The following is a 17,191-nucleotide window of genomic DNA, read 5'->3' on the forward strand; positions in this document are numbered from 1 at the left end:
ATTTTCTTTTCCTGTTCATACTTGTGGATGCAGGTGCTCTTTCTCATTTCCTAAACTTCATCTATATTTTGTTTTGTCCAAAGTTCTCCCTCTTGCCTTCCCTGTCCTCTCCTCCTCTCCCATAAGAACAGATTGGAGGACACGAAAAAAGGGAAGTTCTTTAGGCTTACTGGTCTCCCTGTAGTGCCAAATGCTGCAGGGAAAAAATGGGAAATAAATTTTACAGTTCAGCTGAATTCAGAAAGCTGCAGAGAACTGTCCATAGAGCATTTTTTTAGCTTTATATAAGCATTATTTTGAAAGGCAGCAAATGTGTCATACAATAAATGGCAGAAACCAGTCAATATTGTTTTGAGAATTTGATTCACTGTTGGTACTTTATATTGTCAATAATCTGATCATGTCAAAAATTGTACTGGAATGGAATAATAAAAAAAAATACCATTTACTATGTTTTTCTTAACATACATGACCAGTTATGTAAGCATGTTGGGGAGAAAGAATGTTTTCAAATTTAGCATTAGAAAAAAGAATGTCACTAGCTAGTAAAATAATAAAATTAATTAATTTTTGCTTTAGGCTTTTCAGATCTAAATCCCCCTTTACTTTTTTTCTTTCTGTTGCACCAGACATCTGTGTCTGACAAAGGTTTTGCTTCCTCTGACATGAAAGAATATTTTTTAACAGATATAGCTGACTGTTGATGCCAGGAAGCTTTGTAGACTTACTAAAGATAAATCTTAGAAAGTAATGTACAGTGGTGAAAAAGGAGCAAGGAAAATGTTTCTAATTCTGAAAATAAGTTATTCCAGAAAACTCTCGAGCATTCAGAAGCTATTCTTGGTAAGATATTTTTGTGTCATGGTTGTCCAGCAGTGGTGTATGTAGACCAGACTGGACCATGAGACCACACTGTCCAACGTGTGTCTTTTTTGGAAAGGGGCAATGTGAAACTGCAGGCAATCAGATATTCAGAAATCAGGGCCTTTTTAGTATTATGCTTGAATCTATGGCCAAGATAAAAGTAAACTTTTGAAAATATATGACTGGAATGTCCTGTGTCATCGGTTTGTGCCACGAAGCATCAGGATATTCAAGTGTTGGTTATTAACCATGGCACAAGCTTTCTTGCATTTTTGGCATTAGGCATTTAAGGAAAATAAGACTAAAAAGTTAGTTATTATTGCAGATAGTATATCTCAAGTCCGTTGGTTCTTATTCTCTAGGTCTGTAGAAATTTGGACTGAGAAGCTCTAATACATAATTAGCATTGCTGAAATCTCAAGAACATTTTTTCTAAGCCTTCCATGTGAAAATTATTATTTTATATAGGAAAATACCAGCCTAAATGACTGAAAATTTTCCGCCAAAAGCTCTGTTCTTTAATGATTTTTTTTTTAATTGTATAATGTTGATTTATATGTCATCAGTCAAATAATGTGATATTCTTAGTCGGGATTGATCCATGGTGCTATATAGATCTGGTACACTAATTCATCTTGTCTGTTAGTATCTACGGATAACATTGGAGTGTGCTCTCTGGACTGGTCCATAGTATTAAGGATGAAAAGTCTAAGATTAATATTGATTCTGTTTAAGATTTGCTGGTGTCTGGATGCAGGAGGTAATGCTCTTACACCAGTGACAGAACTTTTGGTCCAACATAACTGTAAGTCCCTGGTGCTGCCTGAAACAATTGGCTCATTTGCTTCGCCTTTTGAACTAATGCTTTTGAAAACTTGTCCACAGAAGAAGATTGCTGCACGTTGGCTTTTTTTACACATCCATGTTCAGCCGTGTAACCAGTAAGGGTAACTTTTGTTGTGTTATGCCGGGTTTGTTTGCTTCATTGCCACACCTCTTTTGTGGTTCAAGCCCTGCCAGGAACCCTATACTCATTCAGTTTCTTGCCAGTATTAAGGTAAATGGTCTTGATTGATTAAAAAACAAGCCTTCTTCACCATGAAAATATACTACCTGGGGAAAAGTCTGAAGGAAGAAACTAGCTTTACTATGTATTTGAAGTTCATGAAACACAGGATTCTGACATTGCAGGATATAGTGCATTTTAATAAAGACATTATAGCATTTAGACCTGTATATGGAAATGCTGGGACTATTTAGTGATTGTAGCTGTTTTAATAGTGCAAAGGGCCTCCTAGGTGGGACTCTGACTGTGTAAGATTTCACAGTTCAAAAAAAAAGTCATATGCAGAAATGAAAGACATTTAGACTTCTGACTGAAGGTGCTTGTTCTTTACACAGAATACTATTACATTAATATGCAGCTATCTCTGTATTGGATGGAGATGGTTAAACACATACAGTGTGCTAAAAAAACATTTGGGAAGTTGCAAATAATCATACAAAACCATTTGGTCATCAGTTTAATAATTTGCTTTGTACCCTTAAACATGTAACTCATCTTTCTTTCCTAATTTTATGTTAGTGTTGCATTATTTAGGAATGATCTTCAAAGTAGTAAGGATATACTTGTGCCATTTGCTTTACAATATATAGGAAGAAAATACAGTTGTAGTCAGTCTTTTAAATGTACTTTGGAAATTAAGCTCTTATCTATACTACAAAATTTGAAGGCTATGTAGGAAAAAAATCCAGTTATGGTTTAAGTGCTTGAGAAAGTGAAATCTGATTTAATTAAAATTACCTTTTTCAACTTTTTTACTATTAAAAACTCTACAGTTATTTTTATCATTCTACACCCCCCCCCCCCCAAACTTGGAAGAGAACCTCTCTTCATGGAGTTAGCACTCCATCTTCATTACTTAATACTCAGGCTGAAAGTTTGAGACTTTCTTTGTATACAAACTTCTGATTGTGTAGAAAAAAGCCAGAAAATTGCTTTATGATGAACATTATTTGCATTCTAAGATATAAAATGAAAAAAAAATTAAGCATCAGAACAAGCAAAGGGGGCTTTTTATTTCAAGTTTTCTGTATAAAAAGCTGGTTGTTATTGCTGAACATGCATAAAAATAACAGCAAAGTATCTTACTTTATCTTGCTGTAGAAAAAGCTTTAACCAGGGCAATGAAAATACACTGTTGTGATCTAATACAGAGTTGAAGATATGTTGACGTTATGTTTCCACTTTATTTAAGAACTACAGAGCTTTTTTATGAGGCAATGGAATTTTGTCACATAACTTTACATTTACAAGAGAACTAAATAGAGGGCCACTGCCTTTTCTGCTGCTCAAGTGAGATCTACAACCTTTGACCAGAGCATTTGGGTATAGTCCTCAAATGAAAGGGCTGAAGGACACATAAGGGATGAGACATAAGATTGTTCCATAGGCAAATGAGTTTCAGATATTTGTTCAAAACTCATTTTCCTCCTTAAATCTTTAGTACTTCATGTGTACAGATTTGGCTTAGTCTCTGGATATAAAATCAAGTATGACAACCAAAAATCTGAAATGTCTATTTCTCAGAAAATTAAACTGGTATATTTAAAACTTAATGTATTTATATTAAAAATTGATATATGTGGGTATTCATTTTACAGAAAAAAACTGAAGATATTTTCAAATCTAATCATGTATCACCCTAATGGAATAAGCAGTGATAATGATTTCATGCTGGGCAGAATTTTAAGAGGCCAGAGGAGAACACATGAGGATGGATGCCATTTTTATTAGAAATAACTTTTTAAAATTTTAATACAAAAACCACCCAAAGATATCTGTTGATAAGCAAAATGAAAAGATGTTCTACTTTCTCCCTAAAAGCCTATCAAACATAATGCTGGTCAATGGAGGCATCACCCAGTTAATGCCACTGTTTCTGATGGAGAGTATGAAATATTGTGAAGACACTTTTGACAACTAGTAATCTTAGTAGGGTAGGGCACTATCTTTCTAATATCTAAAAATTAGAAATGTTACTTAAAAATCTGTCACAGAATCACAGAATGGTTGAGGTTGGAAGGGACCTCTGGAGATCATCTAGTCCAACCCCCCTGCTCAAGCAGGGTCACCTAGAGCACATTGCACAGCATTGCATCCAGGCGCGTTTTGAATATCTCCAGAGAAGGAGACTCCACCGCCTCTCTGGGCAACCTGTTCCAGTGCTCTGTCACCCTCACAGTGAAGAAGTTTTTCCTCATGTTCAGATGGAAGTGTCTGTGTTTCAGTTTGTGCCCATTGCCTCGCGTTCTGTCGCTCGGCACCACTGAAAAGAGTCTGGTCCCATCCTCTCGACACCCTCCCTTCAGATACTTGTACACGTTGATAAGATCTCCTCTCAGCCTTCTCTTCTCCAGGCTAAACAGGCCCAGCTCTCTCAGCCTTTCCTCATAAGAGAGATGCTCCAGTCCCCTAATCGTCTCTGTAGCCCTTCGCTGGACTTGCTCCAGTAGTGCCACATCCCTCTTGTACTGGGGAGCCCAGAACTGGACGCAGTACTCCAGATGTGGCCTCACCAGGGCTGAGTAGAGGGGGAGAATCACCTCCCTCGACCTGCTGGCAACACTCTTCCTGATGCACCCCAGCATACCATTGGCCTTCTTGGCCACAAGGGCACATTGCTGCCTCATGCTTAACTTGGTGTCCACCAGCACTCCCAGGTCCTTCTCGGCAGAGCTGCTTTCCAGCAGGTCAACCCCCAACCTGTACTGGTGCATGGGGTTATTCCTCCCCAGGTGCAGGACCCTGCACTTGCCTTTGTTGAACTTCAGGAGGTTCCTCTCCGCCCAGCTCTCCAGCCTGTCCAGGTCTCTTTGAATGGCAGCACAGCCCTCTGGCGTATCCGCCACTCCTCCCAGGTTTGTATCGTCAGCAAACTTGCTGAGGGTGCACTCTGTGCCTTCATCCAGGTCATTGATGAAGAAGTTGAACAAGACTGGACCCAGTCCTGACCCTTGGGGGACACCGCTAGCTGCAGGCCTCCAACTAGACTCTGCACCGCTGATCACAACCCTCTGAGCTCTGCCATTCAGCCAGTTCTCCATCCACCTCACTGTCCACTCATCTTAGCCTGCGCTTCCTGAGCTTGTCTGTGAGGATGTTATGGGAGACAGTGTCAAAAGCCTTGCTGAAGTCAAGGTAGACAATATCCACTGCTCTCCCCTCATCTACCCAGCCAGTCATTCCATCATAGAAGGCTGTCAGATTAGTTAAGCATGATCCATCTTCACTAGACATTGACTTATTTTCAGCAAAGTTTCTAAAATGTATTTAGTTTAAATAGGAGAATGGAATGGATAGGAGAACTAAGCAAATGAACATTTAACAGTTAGGAAAGGAAGTAAGCTGAAGCAGTGGAAAGGAAGAGAAAGAAAATATTTATACAGAGCGGCTTCTTGTGAAATATTCAATAGAGGGTATTTGTAACCAGCTAGGCTCTAACACACATTTTTATTGTTATGTATCATGTAGATAAGCTTTAAAAAGTGAGGCTCTTTTTCCCATATGTTATGGTTGTGCCTAGTAATCCAAATACTCTTGCTCAAAGTGACCTAAGTAGCAATAATTTTGTCAGATAACCCTTTCTCTTCACATCCATCAGTTTGCCTATTAAACATTCAGTTTGTGTGAAATAAAAAAATGTTTTTTTTTCTTGGCCCTTGCTGCTGTTCACTGCTTAAAAAATATCAGAAAACATGATATGCAAAAATAGGAGAAGTTCTGGTCTTGAAGAAAGTGTCTCCTCAGGAAAGATTGCTACAAAAGAGGGCTAGAAACCTAGCAAGGTGGATTCCATTTCTGACTTGGAGAGCCAGAGTTGCCAGGTTAAGTAAAACTGACTTTCAAACCACATACCTTGAATTTTAATGAATAAAGCTGAAGGCTTTTCCTTTTTTAATACTTTTATATTGATATAGCTGGTAATTATCACATTATAAGAATAGTTTAATATTCTTTTGAAAATATAATTACAACTTCATGGAATTCATGTATAATCTGTAGGTATTAGTTTTTTTCTGTTGGCGGCTGGATGTACAAAAGTCATAGACAAAATGACATTAGCAAGATGTTGTCACCTCCCTTAGTAGTTTAAAGGAGAAAGTGGAGTCACTTGTTCCTGTCCTTGCTTTCACTAATGGGCTTTTTGAAGTTAATCTCTGTATGACTCTGCAAATTGTTAAAGCATTGAATTCTTTTAATCAAATCATAAAGGTAGTATGATGCTTTATTAGTGTTTGAACCATAAAAGGCCTTTTAATGTTTTTGAGAGGTGTGCATGATAAATCTAATATTGTTTAATTTCAGAGTGAAGCAGGAGGTGTGTTATTTAGGATTATGGTTATGAATATTTTTACTTGCCATTTTATAACAGTTTCTTTGGTTTGTGCTCCACTCATAGGGAGTTGGCCTCTCAGTTCATGGACATTTCCGAGTTGCTACAGAAAAGACACTTTTTGCAATGCCAGAAACAGCAATAGGTAAGTATTCAACATATTATCACGTGTTAATGTGTTTCAAGTTCCATTGTTCGTTTAATTGGGATAAGATGTGTTTGCCTGAAAGTAGTGGAGGTAATGAAGTATTTTAAAATGGAATTAGAGATGACCATATATTAAAATTATTTTCTATTAAATTAATAGTTTCTTGTCTCTGTATTCTGGGAAGTTGATCATTGAGATTCTCAAACCAGGGCTTACTGTCTATACTTACTGACATAAAGACTATCAGGATACAATTTTTTTCAAAATGGAAATCAATGCGAGGAACTAGCAGTCTTTGCTACAGTTTAGACTGATAAAGTCTGGGGACTGCAGTGCAAGTGTGCAAACCCACTTTCCATTTTGAACTCATTCTGTTACGAGACAAATTAACTGTACTGCAAGCTGATAAGCAACATTAAGGAGACAAATGTTGATAAATTACAACTTTACCCTGTAGGTTATTAATGTAGACCCCCTGAAGTTGTGCACAGATTGTGTGCAGGCAAGATCAGAGGTGTTTTTTGTTTTTTTGTTTTTAAACAGCAACATTTACCTTGTGCTTTCTAATGTTTGATCCTAGAACTCCTTTGTCAACTCTCAGAGAGCTATGATAGAAAATGTTATGTCTCTGAGCTATATAAAGATAGTGGTATGTCTCAAGAAAAGTCAGAGTATAGTGAACCCTCCTATGAAATCATTCACGTTTCCCTTGTAGATGATCATGGTACCAGTGTGATATGCCACATTGGTCTTACTATTGTCTGTAAAAGGCATATATACTCCTCTTTGCAACCATTAATTTTTTTCTCCATGCCCAGAGCCCTCCTCCCTAGTTGCTGACAATGTTTGAGGAGTGCTCAAAACCTATAATATATCCTGCATTTTTCTCCTTCAAATTTTCTAGTTTCTACATCTTTTAAAGGCAAAGCAACTGAAGGATTGTTCCAGTTGTTCCAATCTTTAGGTCCTTTAAATGGGAGAATGAGGCAGGTCTGTATCACGTGGCTTTGTTGAACATATTTATTCAGAATAGAGAACCTTACCTTGTGCTTAGAATAACCCATATGTACCTATGATGGGTTCTATCTTGGTATCACTTCAAAGAATTAATAGTGAGAAGTAGTGACCATTATTTCCTAGTAAGGAATTTCCAAACAGTCTTATAATATTAAGACTAAGAAATCATAGAACAAAATTAGGAAGCAGTGCTGAAAAGAGATAGAAGTTACAATATTCTGCTTTGTTGAGAATGTTTTTAATATAACCATGTCATTACAGCTGAAGTTAATGCATGCTCAGCTAATGATTAGATTTTGGTAGTATCTGTTAATGCTTAGCAGATACAATGTTTTTCATATTTTTAAAAGATATTTTACACATTTTATCTGTTTATTGATATCCAGTCTGTACGAAGCATTTCGTAAGACTCATTCTGAAATTCTTAATATACTAAATGAACTGTGAGGGTCCAGCAAACCCCCCACAATTCTCCCCCCCCCATAACCAAGTTCATTAGCATTATAACTCCTGAAAAAATTATAGAGCAGTTTCCTGCTAGCAGATAGTGTCATGTAATTTTTCTGAACAAGTAAGTTTAGGATGAGGGGGAAAAAAAAAATCTATTGTGGTCTTCCAAGTGTGTGTCTCTGCTAAAGGACAACTTAGTAATAGTTCAAGTGTTAATGCTACATGAATTTGCTAAACTTGTGAGATTCATAATCAGTTGTTCTACAACAAAAGTGAAACTAAATTTTTTTTTAAAATGTAAACTGAGAAATTGATTCACATGTAAAATTATTCTAACAATAAAGATAGTTGTTTTCTTGTTCAATGGTAAGGATTTGGATAATCCTATGTTACCAAAGATGATGTATTTTACATACATTTCTTATGTTTACAGGGACTTGTTTAAACAAAAATAAACTGTGAAGATATCTGGAGGAAAAGCTTAGAAATTGCTTAGGGAAGAAAGTAATTAAACCCTTTCAGGATCAATTAGAAGCCAAAACACTGAAATCTATCTGGATTTAAGGGCTTAGCTGTGTTTTGATCTCTATGATGTACATTTAAAACATCTAGTTGTCTAGCTATTGTATTAATTGATCTTTTTCATATGTTCACTTATTTCGGTAGGCATCGCACCTTTTCTGTGAAAACAAAACATTCATTCAGCTGCTGTGTTTTCATGCAGTTATTTATGCACTTACTTATACACCACCATAAATACAGAGTGATGTATGTATGCCACTTTGCAAGTAAAAATAGAAGACGGAGTTCCAGTTTGTAGGAGTTTAAAACTAACATAGATCAGATAAAACATAGAAAAGCATCTCATACGTAGGAGGGTGTGGAAAGACCATGGATTGGAAGACCAAAATCTAAAAGTATGTTGTAAGAAGTGAACCGTAAGGTGCAGTTATAATAATAATTGACACTTTTTTGTATAGCCCTCTAAACTTTCAGGTTTCTATAAATCATTTACTATAAAATCTCCAGCTACCTCTGCAAGATAAGGTAGAAATGTAGCAGTAGTACCTTTATCTTACACTGGGCAACAGCAGAGACAGTTTTACAATTGGGACCAGCGTGAAGCTTATTCCATCTGTCACAGAATTTAGACTGCAAGTCACAGTTCCAGACACACGCTTTTAAGCTTGGTCAGTCCAACAGACATTCAGGTCTTTGCTTATTTAAGCAGGGATTTGAGAAATAATTGGTAAACACTGCCAAAAGGAAAAATTTTCAAGTATGTGAAATACGATAAGAGAAAGATGATAAGAGAAACTAGGTATCAAGTAGAAAGATGTGGGAAGCCATACTGAGAGAATTAAGAGGAATTTATGGAACAGGAGCAGGAGGAGGAATATTGTAAGAGGAAAGGAAGACAAGGACCTTCAATAGGAGATGGTAGAAGCTATAGTGGACTTGCTTATGCAGCAGAGTAAGTTTAAAGTGGATTAGCTGCACCTTCATTTACCCTATTTGTAAGATTCTTAAGATTTAAAGGACCTTCGTTCAGTTTAGTTTTATTTACCTCTATAAATCAAACTAAGTGAAACTAATCAACTTTGTAGTTTATATAGAATTTATTTTCTTGTGTATTGCCCTGTGGAAGGGCCCTATAAAATACCAACATGAAGATTGCTATTTAGAATCTGAGGGAGCTTACTGGAGGATAGGGAGAGAAGTACTTTAGCATCAGTATTTAAATTACAGCAAAGAAGAAAAGGTTGTTAAAATTGCAGCCCGGGTGGACAGGGAGAATAATGTAATTGTCATTTTTGCTTTGGAGAGCATTTGTAAGAGAAGTTTCATTTTGAAATGAGAGGATTTGTTGCAGGAGTAGGAAATCCAGGAGGAGACAGATGAATAGAAACATAAAACTAAAAGACAGTCTTGGCATCAACATTATGTATACGATGGCTCAAACTGAGAAGGTGCAATGTGCAGTAAACTGTGCAGCAAGTGACTACAGATGAAAAAGAGGGTAAGTGATGAGCTGGGGATAATGCAGCTTAGAGCTTTTGAAAGGTGCTAACAAGACTTTCAGCATTTTAGAAGAGCTGTATGTCTCAGCAGCCTATGGGATAAGGAATAAATCAGTTAATGGCAACACACACATCAGTTGGAATGAGAATAGAATAGTACAACTATAACTGGTAGGAAGTGGCTCCTAAAAACACTTGCATGTGTATGAGAGGCAGCAGAACTTAGGGAGAATCAAAAGGGAGGCAGAGGAGGAGAGGCTAAGAGATGACTGAGAACATAAGGCAGTGATGAACTTTTAGGGGTTACAGAGAGGAGGAAAACACTGAAGAGAAGCTGTTTTAAGGAAACCTTTCCTTGATTACATCCAAAGGAGAGGAATATTCAGAGGACACTAATTACCCACATCTTAAAACATTTTAGTGAACGTTTATATAACATATACAATGACTCTTTTGTGACCTAAGGCAACTACTTGTAAGTGAAACACTGCTGATTCATTAATGAACCCTCAGACCAAATATTTGTTCAAGCTTTGCTGTGCCAGAGGTACGTGCAATTTCATCATTTGAGATTATTATCATAATAGAAGATTTCAGAGAAAAAGCAGCTTCCATTTTGAATTTGCACAAATTATTTCACAGTTCTTTGTGTCAGTTCTGTTATTTGCTGGGAGCATGCATGTATTCTTCAGACATCTGAAAATGTTTCAAGAAGAGGTTATAGGCAAATAGATTGTTGGAATGATCGTTGTTGTCTGGCATACATTGGTAAATTATGTGCCAGTGGAAAGGATATAATTTGGAAGGTGTTTTTCAAGAGTTTGCTTTTAGAAAGGATTTAGATGATGGAGAAATGTCAAACTAAGTCAAGGAGAAACTTCAGGCAAGAGACCCACGCATAAGTCATGGAGACAAAAGTGAGACAAGAATAAATAGCTACTGAGTTACATTTATGATTAGGATAACAGATTCTCCCTTCACTTGTTTTGTTTTGTTCGTTACAGGCCTTTTTCCTGATGTAGGTGGAGGATATTTCTTGCCAAGACTTTCAGGAAAGATTGGCTATTACCTTGCACTAACAGGATTTAGGCTAAAAGGAAGAGATGTGCAAAAAGCAGGCATCGCTACACATTTTGTAGAATCAGAAAAGGTAAACTGCTAGCCAGTATGAGTGAGGGCTTAGCCTACTACCGTAGTGACAAGCTGAGTTGTTTCAGCACACCAATATACACTTACCAGCCTACCTGTATGCAGATGCACAGGTATCTTAGCTGCCCTGTGTTGTGGATGGGGACCATAAGGTGCTCTCGTGCTGTCATTATGACACCTGCCAGCTAGTGACAGCTTGGCAGAAGGAGCCAGTGATGCTCTGTTAAGATGATTCCACCGTTTATAAACAAGGCACAATTGAAGTTACTTGATGAAAAATTGCATGCTCTGGCTTCACCCTATCTTGCCACTCTACCATGTCTTTTGTTTGTTTTGTGAACACAATTTAGGCAACAGCGTCTGAAAGGAGAGGTTATTTATACAACTGCAAAATTTCTAGTTTAGATAATACCCTGTTAATATGTTCTTTATCATTCTCTGTAACAGCTATCCTATCTGTTTCTTGTAGTGGCTGGAGGAGAAGGTAGAATTAGCCTATTTGATAAAACCAGAGGGGACAGTGTTCTTGTACCATGAAGGAGAGGCAGCCTTCCTTCTCTAAAGACCAGGCTTAATGACACTGTGAACAACATTACAGAGTTAACAACTGATGCTACATTTCCAGATTTGGGGGGCAGTGCAAGAGGCAGTGACTGTCACTGTTTCTGCGCTACTGGAGCTGGTTAGACATGTAGGTTAACAAATACTGTTTGAGCATCGTGCAGTTGCCAGGCTCTTGCTGTTTTTTCTTGGACTATCGTAGGCTGGCTTTGCTGTTCTTTGCTGTTCACTGCAGGCATAATTAAACCAGATGTTTCAATACATCTGAAAAGTGAACTCCTGCTCCTTCTATTGCCTGCTTGGTACCCCTTATATCTGGCCAAAAAGTCTTTTTTGTCTGTAATAGTTCTTTATATAGTTTTAGTATCCAAATATATATATAAAACTATATAAAATATAGTAGCAAAACATATTAATAATAATCCAAGTGCATTGTTTTACCTATTTTTAATTATTATTTTTTTAATAGCTACCTGCCTTAGAGGAAGGCTTGATTGCACTTAAATCTCCTTCAACAGAAAGTATTGCAGACTTACTGAACTCTTACCATGTGAAGGTAATCTGGTTAATTACTGTCCCAAACTGAAATCAAGGAGAATTGTTAATTAAGAATGTGTAAATACAGGTTTTTTTTTCATGTTACTGATCATTTGTTTTATGGTTACAAAAGTAATGGATTTCCAACTTATCCGAACTCAATAAAATACTGATTTGTAGCACTAATGCCTACAGTGTCAAAATAAAATGTAGAGGTCTATTTCTTTCTTTACTTTCTACCTTTTATTCATTTTGAACTCCCCAAAGCTCTCTCCTTCTCTGTGTGTATATATATAAATTCTCAGCCAGTAGCATGATGATGCTAAAAGTACAAAACTATGTATCGCTGGTTACTATAGTCATTCACCCTGAGTATTATTCCCCAGTTGTTTGGTTTTAAAATGAGCAGTGTCTACTTGAGTTATTTGTTTTAGAATTACTAAGTTCTCATATGAAGATTAATTAGAAAAATAAATGGGGTAAGCTAATTTACAGAGTGGTACTGATTATTTTGACAAAATGGAAAGCTACAAAATAGGACTGATTATATGTTGCAGTATACTGCTTTACAAGATGACTTTTAATGGAAAAGGAAGCTGCATATTTTTGGTTAGAGCTGGAATAACAGGGAACCTATTTCTCAGCTTCAGCTGCTGCTAGCAAAACATCTTTTTATGTCCTAACCCCCTTAATGCCAGCAGGTCTAAAACATTTGTCATACTTTCCACTTAAATCCATCAAATCTTTCGGTTTTTTTAGTTGTCCATCAAGATCAGGAGTCAGTGAAAAACGGTTAATACAAAAATGTTATATACTTAATGGCACTGTGTAAATGTTGCCTATTTAATTGTAAGAGTAAATATTGCATTAGTATTAAAGGAAACTAGAAGGAGAAATAAAAAACCCTAAGCCGCAGCATTTGTCTGCAAATCAAGGTGGATTATAAATTATAACTTATATGTTAGAAATATTCGAAAACACTATAACTGTGAATCAAAATTAGACTCTTGAAATTAATATATAAATCCAAAAAACCAAGAAAACACAAAAATAGGAAATATTGCTAAGAATAAGATTCTAAACAAAAAGCACATGTTCTAGATAATTTTAAACTAAATAAATGGATATAAATGGAGTGAGGGAAAAAAGAGATTCATTCTTTCTGTTCTGTCCTTTTTTTCCCATATATAGAAAACTATGGTTATAATTAAGAAAAAAAGAGAATCAGATGTGTTCTGTATTGGAAGTCTATTTCCCTTCCTTTTACATTCTCAGGTTTTCTGGGATTTATCTACAGCAGCTTTCTAAGTGTATTTGATGCAGAGATGTATTGATAGAACAGTTGTGATTTACGTACAAGATACCGCTCAAATACACACACAGTCTAGCTCGAAGGCTGTGCTGCATCATGAGATGACTCCTTTAACATTCAAAACATGAAATGACAAATTCACTTATGCATGCTGTAAAATTGTATATCGTTAAAAATGGTGGTCTTATGAACATCAAATGATGTACCTGTGATATTTCTGCAAATCACTGAAATTTTTCAGTGCTGACTTTTCAGATGGTCGAAAATAACGAAGTAAAATACATATTTGCTTTTTAAATAGAGCAAAATTGATCAAGAAAAGCAGTTTGTACTTGATGAACATATGGAGAAGATTAACAGGTATTCTGGAATTTTTCTTCTTTTTTATTCTTTTGAAGAGAAAATGTGAAGTTAAATCCAATAACAATATCAGCGCCCAACAGATAAAGTGATAGAAATGATGTTGAAGGTAGTCCTTTAAACATTTCTTTTTAGGGTGCTTTACTTGAAACTTATTAGATGTTACACTTATCACGGTATTAATTCAGCATTTTGCCTGATTCGTACATCGTTCTTACAAGCAACCGCCCTATAGCACATTAAAAGAAACATTTTCTATGGAAATTGGACAGAGAATTTTGTGAGACTAACTGGCCAGGAAATACCATGTAGTGCATTTGTGCTCGTTGTGAGGCCATTTCTATGATTAGTTTGGGGCTTATGTGTATCAGAAAGAAAAGGGGAGAAAGAGATAGGAGCAGTAAGAAGCTGAAAATTGCAAAGAACGGCAGTAACTAGAGGTGAAAGGTGTAGACGTCAAACCGGTAAAGTGGAGCTGATAGCACAGGATTTGGTGTGTAATAAAAACCTAGATAAAACAGATGGCAGTAATTAAACAAAGATTTTGGATAAATATCAACTTTAAGTGAGGTATATTAGAATGTTACAGCACTGTAAATAGAGAGAAGATGCCCATCAACTGAGTTACTTAAAATTGAACAGCAGAGAATATATTGCTGAGAATAAAGCAAATAATCAGGCTAAGCTCTGTTTCTAATTTCTGCACGTTACCAGCATTTTGTAGGGAAGAGGAAGGCTGAAGCAATTCATTCATTTTTTAATAAAAGATTTCTTTCTTTTTGTTTTAGTCTTTTTTCAGCAAATAACATGGAAGAAATAGTTAAAAAATTAAAGCAAGATGGTTCTGCTTTTGCCATTAAACAGCTAGAGGTAATGTCGTCTTTGTTATTTTTGTTAAAGGTGTTAAGCCTGATTCTGTACTTTCTTACCATGGGGCAGTCTGTAGTCATCTTATTTAATGTAACTGCGGCTCTGGGTAACACCAGTAGGACACTGGATGAGATCCTCAGGTTCTCACCTGTAGTCCTGTAGGATTGTCAGCAGTTCTACTTAGACATGAGTATTCATCTGTACACGTGAAACCACACAGAATGTAAATACTGGCATGCATTGCATAAAATTACAATCTACTGAACTGGAAAAAGGCTCCTTTTATAGCTTCTCATTTTGTTGCCGTGGGTTGGAATAAAAAAGTGCCAGAACAATGTTGTTGGTTTTCCTCCCCTTCAGAAATCTCTTTTGCGTAAATAGCAAGCAGTTTATCATCAGGAAGCTTTTTTAAATTATTTTTTTAATGTGTCACTGAGTGTTGGATGTAGCCACTACTCACAAAAATACAGTAATATTGCAATAATTCAGCTGCACACTTCAGCCTCATTACTAAAGCAAGAAGCAACTTTTGGTCATATACATTTATAGAAAATCTTTTTATTTTCTCTCTTTTTCTTTTGAAGTATCTGCACTCAGGTGGCTTATAAATGTTTGGTTTGGGGCCATTCAAAGATTATTTACAATCAGATGGAACACAAGCATTTCTCCAAAAAATTAATTCTAATTCAACTTTGGTTAGAGCTTATGGAAGAAAATCCTGCCCTTGTACTAAAATAAAATACATCTAACATCTTCAGACTTTCATTTGAGCAGAAGGAATATAACTATAATATGTTATCATTAACACTAGGCATTCTGTACTGGTACTGTCAGGATGGTACTGGAGCAATAAGTGTTGTAATATCATCAAATAATTACTTGGGGTAACTCAGATACAATTATGTTCTCAAAGACTGCTTGAGAGTTCCAGGGGATTTGTGAGTAACAAAGCATTCAGTCATTAATTACAAACTGTTTTAAAAAAAAAAAAAAGAGAGAGAGAGAGAGAACAAGAAGAAAAATTATTTCCGAGAAAGGCAGTTTTTACATTACCTTTGTGCCAACCAGTATGTCCAGTACTTCACAAAAAGTATAAAATATATATATTACAAAAACAAAATTAAATAAAATGGAAGGCTTAATTTTTCCACTTGTGTTCAAGTGCCATTAAAGAAATCAGTTAAACAAGCTAGTCCAAGGATAATCATTTTAGATGATATGAGACCTGAATTCTACCAGACTTTCATCATGATTTTTCTCCAAGTCATAATGTATGATTCAGTTCACTTTTTCCCTATGTTATAGATGGTAGGGAGGGTAGTTATATTAAGGTTTATGAAACAGTTTGATAGCAATGCAAGTGGCAGTCACTTAGGCTGGCTCTCATCTCTTTATAATATTGAATTAGAAGATAGTATTTTATTTTTAGATTTTTATTTGTAGATTTTACAATATCATTGCAGAATGATATGTAACTTTATATTGATTATTTTAGTGGAAGTTGCAAACAATCAAGAATTATTTGCAGATAGCTTTTCCTAAGTTAATTTTACACAATGTTATGACACTGTAAAACGTAATCAATCAGACATAATGGAATTGTTCTAAATAGAGTATAGCCTATAAAGGATGGTTTGTCTCTTCAAAATACAGTTTCTATTACAAAAGCTGTAAGAATTCTGGAAATGCTTTGTTACACAAGTATGGTAACTGGATAGTTTGCTCTGCCAAAATTGCTCCAATTAGCCAAACTTGCTCTACTTCCTTCTCCCATCTGCAGCCCCATAACACAGATCTCCCATATAAATAAATGATTACATGTTGTTGGCCTTTGTGGTTTAGAAGGTACACTTGTTCCGTATTTTTAAGTTAGAAGCAGATAACATGGTTTAAAGTTATAATGTTGAGTAATTGAAAGGTTTTTTTAAATTCTGAACAAAAAAATGCATTATTTTTATTGCTTCTTCAGTTTGTTTAGTTCATGGATTTAACAGAACTTTATAGCAGATTGTTTCCTTTGTATGATTAGTTAATCAATGACTTTATCCTTGGAGTTGACAGAAATTCCTAAGCAAATCTCTATTGGCTGTTCTGTACCAGAGTTGAGATTATGTTAACATAAGACCCTTCTGTCTGTACAGAAATCTGCAAATTTTGCAAAACCATTTTGTAGCAGGTGCAAGGCTTATCATGAATAAGTACATCACATTAAGTCAAATTACTAATAGCACACAGTCTGTGCTAAGCAGCAAGTGGTTGTAGGATCAGATACTTAATTTCCTCTTTTGGTTTTGTGGATCTTTTACACAGAAGAAACATACATTTGGGGAAAAAATAAGTTAAAAAGGATTCAGGTACAAATCTGTGATTGCAGGTGTTTATTCTTACTCTTGTTTCTCTGTTCTGTATATTTGTTATGGTATGTATTAGTAAGCTTATTGAATAGGCCCTAACAGAAAGTCTAATACAAAATACCCTGTTTTGAAGGCCTCATACCTTGAATGTG

General features: G+C 35.9%; 1 protein-coding gene across 1 annotated transcript in view; it reads left to right on the forward strand.

The window, feature by feature from the left end:
- HIBCH (3-hydroxyisobutyryl-CoA hydrolase) overlaps positions 1 to 17,191 on the forward strand; it is a 47,253-nt gene that overhangs the window by 17,872 nt on the left and 12,190 nt on the right. The window contains exons 7-11 of the mRNA XM_067298946.1: positions 6,327 to 6,405; positions 10,901 to 11,046; positions 12,076 to 12,162; positions 13,757 to 13,815; positions 14,604 to 14,685. Of these exons, the coding sequence (XP_067155047.1) occupies positions 6,327 to 6,405; positions 10,901 to 11,046; positions 12,076 to 12,162; positions 13,757 to 13,815; positions 14,604 to 14,685 (453 nt within the window). The remainder of the gene's footprint in view (positions 1 to 6,326; positions 6,406 to 10,900; positions 11,047 to 12,075; positions 12,163 to 13,756; positions 13,816 to 14,603; positions 14,686 to 17,191) is intronic.

Source organism: Apteryx mantelli, chromosome 6 (genome assembly GCF_036417845.1).
Source record: "Apteryx mantelli isolate bAptMan1 chromosome 6, bAptMan1.hap1, whole genome shotgun sequence".
Taxonomy (NCBI): domain Eukaryota; kingdom Metazoa; phylum Chordata; class Aves; order Apterygiformes; family Apterygidae; genus Apteryx; species Apteryx mantelli.